The sequence below is a fragment of the Polypterus senegalus genome, chromosome 13, assembly GCF_016835505.1.
Source record: "Polypterus senegalus isolate Bchr_013 chromosome 13, ASM1683550v1, whole genome shotgun sequence".
Lineage (NCBI taxonomy): Eukaryota > Metazoa > Chordata > Cladistia > Polypteriformes > Polypteridae > Polypterus > Polypterus senegalus.
Genome location: NC_053166.1, coordinates 141,252,176 through 141,266,583, shown reverse-complemented (window position 1 = coordinate 141,266,583; position 14,408 = coordinate 141,252,176). Strand labels below are relative to the sequence as shown.

The 14,408-nt window shown below is 34.1% G+C and overlaps 1 protein-coding gene across 1 annotated transcript in view; it reads left to right on the top strand.

The window, feature by feature from the left end:
• flii (FLII actin remodeling protein) overlaps positions 1–14,408 on the top strand; it is a 43,289-nt gene that overhangs the window by 1,701 nt on the left and 27,180 nt on the right. The window contains exons 2-15 of the mRNA XM_039776522.1: positions 921–1,031; positions 1,157–1,228; positions 4,455–4,535; positions 6,273–6,358; positions 8,151–8,312; positions 8,812–8,915; positions 9,086–9,261; positions 10,868–11,025; positions 11,127–11,211; positions 11,383–11,530; positions 13,172–13,305; positions 13,488–13,700; positions 13,857–14,036; positions 14,278–14,360. Coding sequence (XP_039632456.1) covers positions 921–1,031; positions 1,157–1,228; positions 4,455–4,535; positions 6,273–6,358; positions 8,151–8,312; positions 8,812–8,915; positions 9,086–9,261; positions 10,868–11,025; positions 11,127–11,211; positions 11,383–11,530; positions 13,172–13,305; positions 13,488–13,700; positions 13,857–14,036; positions 14,278–14,360 — 1,793 coding nt within the window. The remainder of the gene's footprint in view (positions 1–920; positions 1,032–1,156; positions 1,229–4,454; positions 4,536–6,272; positions 6,359–8,150; positions 8,313–8,811; positions 8,916–9,085; positions 9,262–10,867; positions 11,026–11,126; positions 11,212–11,382; positions 11,531–13,171; positions 13,306–13,487; positions 13,701–13,856; positions 14,037–14,277; positions 14,361–14,408) is intronic.

The window sequence follows — 14,408 nt, the reverse complement described above, 5'->3', positions numbered from 1 at the left end:
GAACTTGGGAATACGGTTCAAAGTGGTAATAGAGCTAAATGTAAGATTGGTCAAAGATGGTAAATCTAAAATTGGTAAGGTCCAACAGAGTAAATTATATTGAATTTGCAAAGGAATTGATTGACCAAAAGGATTCTGAGTTGGCTGGGTTTTTTTTTTTGTTGCCAGTAGAAATGTATTTATGCTTTTTGCATTTTAAATTATTTGTGGGTTGATTAATTTGTAATATACTTTATGATATTTGTCAGCATACAGGGACACAAATGCTTTTGTGAAATAAATACATCCGTTGCTGGCTGATGGTTTGCTTTACCTTTTATTTCTTCTGGGCCTGCTATGCTTCGTAAAGATTTTGATTTCATCAACACCCTACTTGTTACTTTCTTCAGACAGTTTCAAAGATTGCAAATTAGAACAAGCAATGGACTCGTCTGTGGTGGCCAACATATTAAAATTAGTCTATTTGATTTTCATAAGTAGTTGAATGCTACATTTTTTCATAGTCATCAATTGAGGCATACACGTTCCCAGGCAAATATTTATTGAAAACAATTTGCCTTCCTTTGTGCTGGGCAGAAGCAAGTATCTGTAGCTTACATTGTCACCTTTTGTGTTTAATTTGAGTATTGCTTTTATAGAGTTATTTTTCTGTTAATCTTACATTTATTTAGATAATGTCATTATTTAAAGTAACTTACCAGTTAGTTTTACACATTATTTCTATATAGAAACACTGGCTGCTGTAATGACTTGGTCTTTGTCATGTATTGACTCGGTGTCCAGATGCATTGCTGTATGGCTGAATTTTAATGAACAATCTTAATAAAGTTCTAATTTTAGACATTTAGTAAAGCCAATGCATTCTCACACAAGTGAACGTTTAATAATTAATCTTAATGGTGTTTTTAATGTTGTTTTAGGGTGGTTACTTTCCAGAACATGTTAAATCTATGACTAGTCTGCGATGGCTGAAACTAAACAGGACTGGTCTCTGCTATTTACCAGAGGAACTGGCTTCTCTCCATAAATTGGTAAGCTGATCTAGCAGACCTTTTTCTGAAATTCTGGTAACGATTCTTTAAGTTCAATGTATTTTGCTAATTGTTAGATTATGTGTATTTAATTTGTTTCTCTTGCTGTTTGTTTGAATATTTAGGAACATTTGTCTGTAAGCCACAACAGTTTAACTACCTTGCATGGAGAGCTGTCCAGCCTGCCTTGTCTTAGGGTAAGAGAATATTGAGTTTTCCATTCACTTCATCAAGTATTATTTGTTTCTATCCGTGCCATTATTTTAGAAAATGTTGCACATCAGAAATGTTCCACTTAGGAGAGTTTTTTGTATATACTGCAACAGGTTGGCATTCCAGCATCTATTAAAATAACTGAAGAAATGAAGAACTATTTGGCAAATGGTAATAATCATGTATATTGTAGTGTAAGGTCAATTCACATAAAATGAACTTGGTTTATCTCTAGATTTTATGCTGCTTCAAATAACCATTATAAAAATACTAAGTTTCAGAACAGTATGAAGTCAGTGCACAAATTTTAAACTTTTTATGGTATAAATTAAAAGGAAAAATGACTGCAAAGCTGGTAAAGTCTACACATACGCTGTGCATTTATTCATTTATATGTATGTATGTATGTATGTATGTATAACATGTGTTTATTTATGTAATACACATAGTCTGTGAATACTTTCTCTTGTATATCTATGAAGTATTGGTTAGGACCTCCATTTGCCTCCAGAATAGTCGGGTTTATGAGTCAAGGATTCAACAAGGTGCTGTAGGCATTCCTTACGATGTTCACAAATGAATTCAGCAAATTACTTCACCTTATCCCAAAGGTGCTCTATTGGACTGAGATGCTGGGTTTGCAGTCATTGCAGTAAACTGTAGTCACTATTGTTTTCATGGAATCTGCTGTAGATAGTACAGGGTGGGTCATTTATATGGATACACCTTAATAAAATGGGAATGGTTGGTGATATTCCTGTTTGTGGCACATTAGTATATGTGAGGGGGAAACTTTTCAAGATGGGTGGTCACCATGGTGGCCATTTTGAAGTTGGCCATTTTGGATCCAACTTTTGTTTTTTCAATAGGAAGAGGGTCATGTGACACATCAAACTTATTGGGAATTTCACAAGAAAAACAATGGTTTTTGAGTTATTTGCAAGTTTCTGACCACTCTTAAAATGTGTTCAATGTGCTGCCCATTGTGTTGGATTGTTAATGCAACCCTCTTCTCCCACTCTTCACATACTGATAGCAACACCGCAGGAGAAATGCTAGCACAGGCTTCCAGTATTCGTAGTTTCAGGTGCTGCACATCTCGTATTTTCACAGCATAGACAATTGCCTTCAGATGACCCCAAAGATAAAAGTCTAAGGGGGTCAGATCGGGAGACCTTGGGGGCCATTCAACTGGCCCACGACGACCAATCCACTTTCCAGGAAACTGTTCATCTAGGAATGCTCGGACCTGACGCCTATAATGTGGTGGTGCACCATCTTCCTGGAAAAACTCCGGGAACGTGCCAGCTTCAGTACATAAAGAGGGAAACACATCATCATGTAGCAATTTCGCATATCCAGTGGCCTTGAGGTTTCCATTGATGAAGAATGGCCCCACTATCTTTATACCCCATATACCACACCATACCATCAATTTTTTTTGTTCCAACAGTCTTGGAGGGATCTATCCAATGTGGGTTAAACTGAGGGTCCTGTTCCAATTTTTGTTTTGCCCATTCTGCAAATTCAGTGCGCCGATCTGGGTCATCCTCGTTGAGATGCTGCAGTAGCTGGAGTTTGTAAGGGTGCCATTTGTGAGTGGCTAATATCCGCCGAAGGGATGTTCGACTAATGCCACTCTCCAGTGACATGCGGCGAGTGCTACGCTGTGGGCTCTTGCTGAATGAAGCTAGGACAGCCCCTGATGTTTCTTCATTAGTGACAGTTTTCATGCGTCCACATTTTGGCAAATCCAACACTGAACCAGTTTCACGAAACTTAGTAAGCAGTTTGCTAACTGTAGCATGGGAGATGGGTGGTCTTGTAGGGTGTCTTGCATTGAAATCTGCTGCAATGACCCGGTTACTGCGTTCACCAGACATCAACACAATTTCTATCTGCTCCTCACGTGTTAACCTCTGCGACATGTCAATGGCTGTAAACAAAGAGAAACTTGTAAATAACTCGTGAAAGAATAAAGTTACGTTAAAATCAAGCACACCATTGTTTTTCTTGTGAAATTCCCAATAAGTTTGATGTGTCACATGACCCTCTTCCTATTGAAAAAACAAAAGTTGGATCCAAAATGGCCGACTTCAAAATAGCCACCATGGTCACCACCCATCTTGAAAAGTTTTCCCCCCTCACATATACTAATATGCCACAAACAGGAAGTTAATATCACCAACCATTCCCATTTTATTAAGGTGTATCAATATAAATGGCCCACCCTGTAGAATAGGCAGACTGTTGCAATAAATGGATATTATTAGCAATAACGCTTAAGTTATTCATGGCTTTCAAATAATATTCAGTTTGTATGAAAGGGACTAATGTGTGCCAAGAAAACATTCCTCAAGCCATTATACTGTCACTACCAGCTTGCATCTTTTATACAAGTCAGGTTGGATTTATGTTTTTTTTTTTTTGTGCCAGATTCCAGCTTTGTCATTTGTATGCAGCAACCAAAGTTGAAGTTAATCAGAGCAGATAATATTTTTCATATCTTTTATTCTTTCTAATTTTGATAATCGTATGCCCTCTGTAACCTCATATTCCAGTTCTTAGCCTACAGCATGTGCTTCTGCAGTTGTGGCTCATCTGCTTCAAGATGTCCTTCTGCATACCACCTCTGTTAAAAAGCTATTTAAGTATTTGTGCTCCTTCTGTTGGCTTGAACTCTGGAGATATTCTTTTGACATTTAATTAACAATATGTTTTTGCTCATAGAACTGTCTTTCATTGGATTTTTTTTTATAGTGTCCCATTGTTTGAATCATAGTCATAGTGCTCAGAAATCCTAGCAGGGCAGCTGTTTTTGAGCTGCCTCAATAATCATGCTCTAGTTAGCATCATATAAATCATGCATCTTACCCTGTCTAAATATTTGGTCGATCACTAACAAAGACCCTAAAGATCATTCATTAAAATGGTGTCTTTTGCCAATTTTTATTAAGTATTGCATTGCATCTAGCAAGTTTTATGAAGAGTTCTTGGAATGGAGTGTGCATTTTGTCTATGATTGTGTCGGTCATGAACAATATGTCATTTTGAATTTTCAATATGTAGTTAATTTCGTTTTTTCAATGACGTTGGTATGCCTTATGGTGTGAGTATAAACAAAAGTAGCACAAGAAGTCTCTGTTTTCACTAGACAGATTTAAGTTATAGTAAATGTACAAATATTTCTGTTTTCTTTTTTGGTCAAAGGCAATTGTGGCTAGAGCAAACAGCCTGAAGAATTCTGGTGTCCCAGATGATATTTTTCAACTAGATGATCTGTCCGTGCTGGTATGTACCATGTAAACATTTACTAGAGTCCACGATTTAATTCAATTATAAATTTGCATGTATGCCTATAATAACTATTAGTTTCAGCCATTCTTCTAATACTTCATTCTTGCTGACAATTTAATAAAAGATTATTCAGAATTTCTAATTATATTTCTGTAGTGTTTATTGCTAATATATTTCAAATATTTTTCTCTCTTATTGGTGTAAGTTAGAATAGTCATTTCTGTTTTCATCCAGGTTTAGCTTAATGCAGTATATGCAACTGTCTTTTTATTTTTTCAGTATAGAAATACAATTTGCTGCTTATTTGCATGCATATATCTGTGGTGTGTCTTAGTCTTCAGTATTGTTTTTTTCTGTATTACTTTGAGTTTTTAGTTAATTAAAATATTTATAATTGCCAAAAAAGCTGTGAAGTTACAAAGTCTATTAAAGTACATTTTATCGGAGTGAACTGAAGTAAATTCATTTATCATTTGTATTCGGGTGGTTGTAGTCTAATGGCTGGGGTTGTGGAGTTTAAACTCCAGGGTTACTTGTTCAGTTTCTGGCTCAGAATCACTGTGTGCCCGTAAGCAATAATTTTAATATTTCTGTGTTCCAAATGTAACATACAACTTTGTATAAATGATGTTACTTACTGTATCTTGATCTTGTAAGTAGCTGATTAGAAGTGAATTTCCAAATATCTAATTTAATAGGAAAACCTACAGCTTAAAGATCTAAGCCATGCATGTGGTTTTAAAATGTTAAAATATGAAAACTGTGATTGCAGTGGATTTAAAGTCCAGCTTTTTAGCGCTATCAACTTTGTCAGCACCATCTTTTATGGATGGAGTATACAGGACTGAAACTAGTCTGTACTTTATCTTTGTAAGTTTCCCTTTTTCAAGATATAAACATATTTAAATGTTTACTTTTTAGAGTCTGTTCTTCATCTGATCTTTATATTGCTGTAGTGTGGCCCGTATTTACCTTTTTTAAGATGTACGAAGGATTACTAAATGTTTAATTTTTTTTTAAACACTTGGTATATCCCATTACTTGTTTACTGAGACTGAAATGGGACTTGATTCCTTGTTTGCTTTTTGTTAGTGAGTTATGAATTGGTAAGTTTCTCTGCTTTATGTTGTTGCTTCACAAATGTTTGAATGCAAAGTGGATGGGAATTAACTTCTTCTCATTAAAACCTAAAACCTTTAATGTCATTTAATACTAAGCATTATACAAATACCCCCACAACACACTTTTGACATACAGTATTTGGATAATTGCTACGCTTTAGTTTAAGAATTTGGACAATTTTTTTTTCTTTTTATCTGCCTTGTGCTAGTTACTAGTATTTGATCACTGAGCTTATTTTGTGTGGATATAACGCAACAAAACATTCTCAGAACCACTTAATCCAACTGAGGGTCAAAGCAGGGCTGGAGCCTATCCAAGCAGTTCTGAGGGAAAGGCAGGAAACACGCCTAGACTGGGCTCCAGTCTATCATAGAGCCCATCCTTGCACACACACAGTCAAAAGGGATAATTTGAAAAAAAGAGAGTCATCTCAACCATGTCTTTTGGGATGTGGAAGCAAAACTGCATGCAAACAGTGGCCATGTGCACAGTTAGATGCTAGATCCATGAGGCAGCAGCAGCAGCAGTTCCTGTTATAGTACTGTTCTACTCCAAAACTATATGGTGTATTTTATTCTTTCCTCATGTATGGAATTCTTTTCTCTTTAGGATCTGAGCTATAATCAACTTACGGAGATCCCTCGTGACCTTGAAAATTCCAAAACCATGTTGGTATTAAACCTGAGCCATAATGCGTAAGTTTTATCATCTTGCATTTAACACTTTTTATTACATTTATTGTTTCCATTGGTTAATTCTTCAGAATTTTGTTTCTTAGAATTTGCAGTGTCCTATCATATCTTAAATACAAAGCATAAAATCAAAACAAATTTTGTAGTACTTCTTGCTGACCGCAATGTAACAGTATCTAATAGAATGAATCTGCATGAAGAGAAGGTGTATTAAGGCTGAATTGTTTCTACACATCCATGTTAGTGTAGCATATTGTGTCCAATTATTGCTGGACTTGAATTGTTCAACATGTATTAAGAAACTTTTTTTTCTTTTTTTATTTTACACTTATGTATTGGTGCATTGTATTCTATCCAGTTATTGTTGGACCTACCCTTTATATTGGGCCTTGATTACTATAGAGAACTCATACCAGTACTGAGGAAACCTCTAGATATCAATACACGCTGTCTTTAGAATCGATTAGTTGTGGCTAACCTGAATCTGACAGGAGAACTCTATTACTCTTGCCTCTTTACGTATTTTATTTTTTCTTTTTGCTGTTGAAGATTTGATTGTTGGTATGTTAGCTTTTTGATAGCATTGTATCTTCCATTTTATTACAGGCACATGAAATGCATGCCATTTGCACAAACTTGCAAATTAACTAAAAACTTTTTTTTCCCCAGAGTCAAAGCCAGCAAAATTTTGTTTAAATATATATTCATTTTAAATTAATTTCTGTTGCAATGCATTTTCATAAGCTCTTTTTAGTATCAACACTCCTTTAATTTGGAGTTCTTTCTCTTACACCCTGCTCCTGCTGTAAGTTAAATCAATTTTCCGTAATACTAATTAGGGTTTCTAAGCTGTGTTTTACCCTTTTAGGATATTTTGAGCATTTTATGTTTTGGCAGAGGCTGTTACCACAACTTCCTATTTTTATGCAATGTATCACTTATTGGATGAGTGAAATAAAATTAGTTTTGTGCCTTGGATAGGAATTTTAAATGGTTGTAGAATACAGAGCCTTGAGCTAAAAATAATGTTAACTGTTAGTAGCTGCTTCTTGGATTTAGATTTTTTTCAAAGTAAGTATAACAGCATCTGGTAGATAGATAGATAGATACTTTATTAATCCCAAGGGGAAATTCACATAATCCAGCAGCAGTATACTGATACAAAGAAACAATATTAAATTAAATAGTAATAAAAATGAAAAGAATTAAAATAAAATTAATGTTAGCATTTACTCCCCCGGGTGGAATTGAAGAGTCACATAGTGTGGGGGAGGAACGATCTCTTTAGTCTGTCAGTGGAGCAGGACAGTGACAAAAGTCTGTCACTGAAGCTACTCCTCTGCCTGGAAATGACACTGTTAAGTGGATGCAGTGGATTCTTCATGATTGACAGGAGTTTGCTTAGTGCCCGTCGCTCTGCCACAGATGTTAAACTGTCCAACTTTAATCCTACAATAGAGCCTGACTTCTTAACAAGTTTGTCCAGGCGTGAGGTGGTGTAATATTTCCATCAGTTCATACTGAGATTTACGGTTCATTTTTAAAACCAATACACAGCAGTATTTCATTGGAAAATTTTGTGTTAAATACATGTTTTAGTGTTATTTATTTGTTTATTCATTTCACTCGGGTTTAATATACAAATGTTTGTGCTTAGTTATAATGTTTCAACATTAGACATAACCACAATTTTATTTTTTTTTTCTGTTATAGTAAGTAATTAGCCCATACTGAGCACCAAGCATCAGTTAAACATGGTTGGCTATTTTGCTGTAGTGTCTTTCTTCTATTTCAGAATTGATAACATTCCAAACCAACTGTTCATCAACCTGACTGACCTGCTTTATCTAGATTTGAGCGACAACAAATTGGAAAGTCTTCCTCCACAGATGAGACGCTTAGTTCATCTACAGACTCTTATACTGAATAACAATCCTCTAATGCATGCCCAGCTCAGGTAGAGAATGTTTCTCATTTACTGTGCAAGCCAAGTTTGTCAGTTTGTAGATCAGTTATTTATAGGTAGAGCAGACAACTTGTAATTTGTTCTCAGTAACATTTGTTACACCTCACTTTTTTGAGACCCTTTTTCAAAATTGTAAATGTTGTTATAAGAAAGTTGCATTTTTAGATTTTTTTTTTCTCTCAAAATTTGGTGCATTCATCCTTCAGTATTGATGATGGACCTCAATATTGTCACCTGATTATTTGAAATCAGTGTTCTTACATTCAAATCATATTACATAATATAAGAGAGTAAGTTTGTGAAATTATTGTTTATGGAATTACACTATAGTTTCAGTATTTTTTTTGCCAGTTGATATGTTACTAGATTTTACCTTTTTATTTAAATATTTGATTTGAGAGTAAAATATTAATAAAGTTTCAGAATTAGTGGCTTTACATTTTTTAATAGAATTTACTGCAAATGATCAATTTGGTTACTTGTTTTGCAGACAGCTACCTGCTATGGTAGCTCTTCATACTCTACACTTAAGAAACACTCAGAGAACCCAGAGTAATCTTCCAACAAGTCTAGAAAGCCTTACTAATCTCGCAGGTAAGTATTGATATGTACTAACAATTCTTTTTTTGTGCAGAGCAGATTAATTGTTGCAATTTAAAAGTAAATTTCAACTGGAATTATTGTAGCAAATGAGTGAATGCTTTGGACACAGAGATGGCAAAAGAAAATATTTGTTTAATTTAATTTATTTTTTCTTTTCCTAGATGTTGATATATCTTGCAATGACTTGAGTAGAGTTCCTGAATGCGTATACACTTTATCAAATGTGAAACGTCTGAATCTTTGTAGCAATCAGATTACTGAACTTTCCTTGTGTATTGATCAGTGGACACAGCTAGAAACCCTAAATTTATCAAGGAATCAGCTAACATCACTTCCAGTAAGTGTTTTGACGCGATGTGCTCTTCCTTTATAACACTCCTTGGTGTGTTTTTTGTCTTCTCCATACTGTATAAAGGTCAGAGAAATTTCTCATTTTTGTGGCTGTGCCACTTGGTGGGAAGAGGGAGGGTGGCATTTAAAATAAATATGTATTACTGTTTTTCACAGTAACTATTTACTGTTCATTATTTTGACATTACTTGAAAAAATACTGTTTTTAATGGATGTTTTCTTTTTGTAACAAGTAGCATTTTCTGTAACTGGGTTTCAATCTTTTGGATATCAAAATATTTAATTTTATTGATTTTTCTTCTTGTTTTATTTAAACACCACCTGGACATTCTGTACAGCTGGCACATTCTTCCCATGACTGGTTAGATTTTTGCCATGTTTTCTTCCCATGTCCCAAACACTGATATTAGGTTATCTGTCAGCTCTTCTTTGGTGCTCAATAAAACTGGATCTGTGTGTACGTGATTGTTCCCATTGGTGGAATGGCATCTTTTCATCATTTTTTCATACCTTGTACCTGTGCTGTTTGTGTAGCTTCCTTCTAGTGAACATTATACTGAATTTAACAGGTTTTTGAAAAATGTGGTTTTGTTTTAAGTCTTCAGCTATAGTTGCTTGATGTACTACTTCATATACTTATCTAAAATCAAATACTATATCAATAGTGGAAGAAACAAAGTAATTTGCTCCACATGGTTACATCTTCTTTATATATATATATATATATATATATATATATATATATATATATATATATATATATATATATATATATATATATATATATATCACTTAAATTTCTTTTAAGAAGCCCCAGTGTGAGCACATAATTTTAAGCTTTGATGTTTTCTTGTTATAGCTTAAGTGGTCTTAGTGTAGATGTCTCAAGTTGCAGTTTTTATTAATTTATTTTTTTTATTGCATATCAATGCATAAAATAAGCAGATCAGTGTTAATTTGACATCTTGTCGATTGCTTGATATTAGGAATCATTCAGAACTTCACCAGCTACTTAATGTGCCACAGGCAGGAAATGTTTTTTGAAGGAAAACAACTGTTTTATTTAATATTTGCTAAATTTGACTGCTACTATGCAACTAAAAATGTACATCAGAAATGATTTAAAGTGCTAAAGTTTAATAAAACGAAGTATACATAATTGGAGATGTTTTATATATTCTTATGCAATTGTCCTTAATTAATGTGTCTAAGTTGTATACATTAACATTTTAAAAGTGTTTTTTACTTCATGTGTGTGTTTGTGGTACATATGCATTTAACTGGAGTAGAAGTTCCTAACTTGTTATTATTTGTCTACTCGTGATTTCAGAAGTTTTCACGTTTAAGTGATTAAATTTCTCACTGATATTTTATCAGGTCTGCTTAGCTTGTGAATTCTGTTCAAATTCATAAACTAAATGAATTGGTTTATTGTATTTTATTTTCTGTAATCCGTCCCATATTTGTGGCAAACATGTATTTATTCTTTCACCATCTACTGTGGATGGTATGCTGTTTAAAGTACAATATTTTTTGTTAGGAAATATTTGTATATGTCAGTGTTTGACATACTTTTGATCTTTTTTTTGAAGTCGGCTATCTGCAAACTTACGAAATTGAAAAGGTTATATGTAAACTCCAATAAACTGGACTTTGATGGTATTCCATCTGGTATTGGAAAGTTGTCGAATCTAGTGGAATTCATGGCTGCAAACAATAATTTGGAGCTGATTCCAGAAGGTCTGTGCAGGTGAGTCAAATTTGAATGTTCTTTTCATTATTAAAGCATAGCTTTGCAAGTTAATTCTTGTGTAATGTTTCATTTTTTCTCTCCTTTTTTTCATTTTTTAGATGTAGCAAATTGAAAAAACTAGTTCTGAATAAGAATCGTCTTGTCACCCTTCCAGAAGCTATTCACTTTTTGTCTGATCTTGAGGTAAAATCTGAATCCTTAATTTTCTGGTTTAGATATTTCAGATGCAATTTTCAAACCACACGTTTTAAATAAATGCTCATAAATATATCTTTTAGTTACCTCTTTATGTTTGTAGTTGCAGCTCACATATGTAGTTGTTTTTACTGTGCTTCATAGAATGTTATTTTTCAGGTATTGGATGTTCGAGAAAACCCTAATTTAGTGATGCCTCCTAAGCCAGTAGACAGAACAACAGAGTGGTACAATATAGACTTCTCTCTTCAGAACCAGCTTAGACTTGCTGGGGCATCTCCTGCCACTGTTGCAGCTGCTGGTGGAGGTAATGTATTTATGTTATTTTCAAGTGACGAACAATATTGTGAAAGATGGAAGTTATAAATGGGCAAAACACTAATATGATATTTAAATACATTTAACAGTAATCTAAAAAACTGAAACCCCAGAGCTTTCCCTAGCTAAAAACTATGAATTCGCTGTGTGCCATTGTGTGTCCATCCCCCTCCCCCCCAAATAAAATGTACTGTATTGTGTAAATACACTTATTGCTGAGATGACTAGTTTTATTTGCTTGTGAAAGCACTTTATTACAACATTGTATGTTTGAAAAACATGAGCTTGCTCCTTAAGGCATCTTGGACATTTCATGCATTTGTTCAATTCAAGAAACGGCACACCTGGTTTAAATGAACAAGGTAGTAAATAGCCAAACCAGTTGGGCTAGTGGCATAAGGTAACAAAAAAGTGGCTCATTTGCACTGTACCCACAAATACTGGTGCGACTCAAGGAGATGTTTCAAAATGCCTAAGTTAACAGATTTTGACAAGTCATACAAATTCATAATTTTGTATCGGTAAGGTTATGATAGTTCGTGAATGACTACATGCAAAACCAGATTTTTAGGATGTGGCGTTCTGGATGTCATAAAGAAACTTAAAGAAACTGGGCAAGTCGAAGTCGGAAAACATCTGTCTTCATCTTACCCTAAAATGGCTGGCTGTATGTGATGAACAGAACTTAAAGGTCATCTCCTTAGGAGAAAGGATACAATGAAGTAAAGTGATGGCTCAGTATCCATCACCAGAGTACAGAGTTTGACTCTGCAAATCGGTGTTAAAAGAAATGGTCTTATGGGACTTGTTATAGCTAAGAAACCATTACTGTGGAAAGGCAACAGGCAGAGGAGAGTGATATGTCAGAAGATTTGCTGGAAAACCAAAAGTTAAGATTTGCTTCGAGTGGAGGTCTATTGAAAACCAACAAAATTAGATTTGCCACCTCTTTGCCTGGACCTCAACAAGACTTGAAGGAGTGTTGGATCAATGAAGTGCTATCCAGTTGTTTCATCAGCAACATGCAATATAGTGCAAAACACTCTTTAAATGACATGTACTTGCATATATATATATATATATATATATATATATATATATATATATATATATATATATATTTTTTTATATATTTTTATATATATATATTTTTATATATCTGTAATATATATATATATATATATATATATATATATATATATATATATATATATATATATATATATATATATATATATAAAATAAAAAGAAATATTGTCCAAAAGCTGTCCCAAGCTAACAAACAAGTCATGGTGGTCTTAGATTTTTGCCATTATTTTCTTCTCTGCCAACTAAAGGACTGGCATTTAATTAGAAATAAGACCTTGTTGTACTTGTTAGTTTATTATGCAACCACTGAAGCCTAATGTATAATACCAGAAAGCATTTTTGCACCTGGTCAATATTAAGATATTACATTAATTCAAAATATTAATATGAGAAATGTAATTTTTTGTACTTAGGAGGCCTGTCTAGTTTAAAATAAAATAAAATAAAACCTCAAATTAGTAATGTAATAACAGTATCTTTCAGCATGGACATTAGTACACTATTTGAAATGGCTGTTACGTTATTTTATTTAAAACCCTAGGAACTGGAGGCAGAGATCCTCTGGCGAGAAAGATGCGCCTGCGTCGCAGGAAGGATTCCACACAAGATGACCAGGCCAAACAGGTCTTGAAGGGAATGTCAGATGTAGCCCAAGAAAAGAACAAAACAATAGAGGTTGGAACATAAGCTGCTAACTTTTCTTTTCAAATCAAATGTGATTAGTATTACTGAGTAGACTACACTCTTTAAATAGTCTTGAATTCAGATTTGTTAAATTGTGCCAACATTGAGTTGTGTCCAGGTCCTCAGTATTGGCGCTGCAGGGGTCACAGTTTAAAACATTTGTTTATTTATAGGAAAATGGAGACATGAAATACACAGATCTGAAAACGAAGCGCTGGGATAAGAATTTGGAGAAACCTCACCTGGATTACTCTGAGTTTTTCTTGGAAGATGTGGGTCAAGTGCCTGGAGTTACAATCTGGCAGATCGAAAACTTTGTTCCTATGATAGTTGATGACACTTTTCATGGAAAGTTCTATGAAGCAGATTGCTACATTGTTTTAAAGGTAATCAAATATTTGTCCTTACAAACTGAAATATTAGACTAGAGTTAGACTTTACTATTTTAACACTTGTAAACTGAAAAAATTATAATGGAAGAAATATCCCTGGGGAGGTGTCTTGTCAAATGTGTGTTACACATCTTTCTTTTCTCTTTCCAGACATATTTAGATGATGGTGGTGCCCTGACCTGGCAGATATTTTACTGGATTGGACAGGAAGCATCACTTGATAAGAAAGCATGTGCTGCTATCCATGCTGTGAATCTGCGAAATAATCTTGGAGCGGAGTGTAGAACTATAAGGGAAGAGATGGGAGATGAAAGTGAAGAATTTAGTGCGGTCAGTATCAAAACAGAACAAAAAATCCTTTAAGTTTCAGAAAACTCTTCTATCGAATGCACCTTGTTTCAAAGTGATATGCCTTGCTTTAAAAAAATGTTATGGTTGTAATAATTAACAATCACACCTCACTGTTTTCTACAGCAGTCAGTTGTGTTTTGAGGGAGTATTTTTTTTTTTTAGCTAATGTCCATTTGCAGTCAAGGAGCACAATGTACTATTCTTTTATTATGTTTTTTAGGTATTTGACAATGAGATTTCTTACATTGAAGGGGGAACAGCAAGTGGTTTCTACACTGTGGAAGACACACAGTACATCTCTCGGTAAGTTTTATTTTTATCTTTTGGAGTAATATGACATATAGACATATA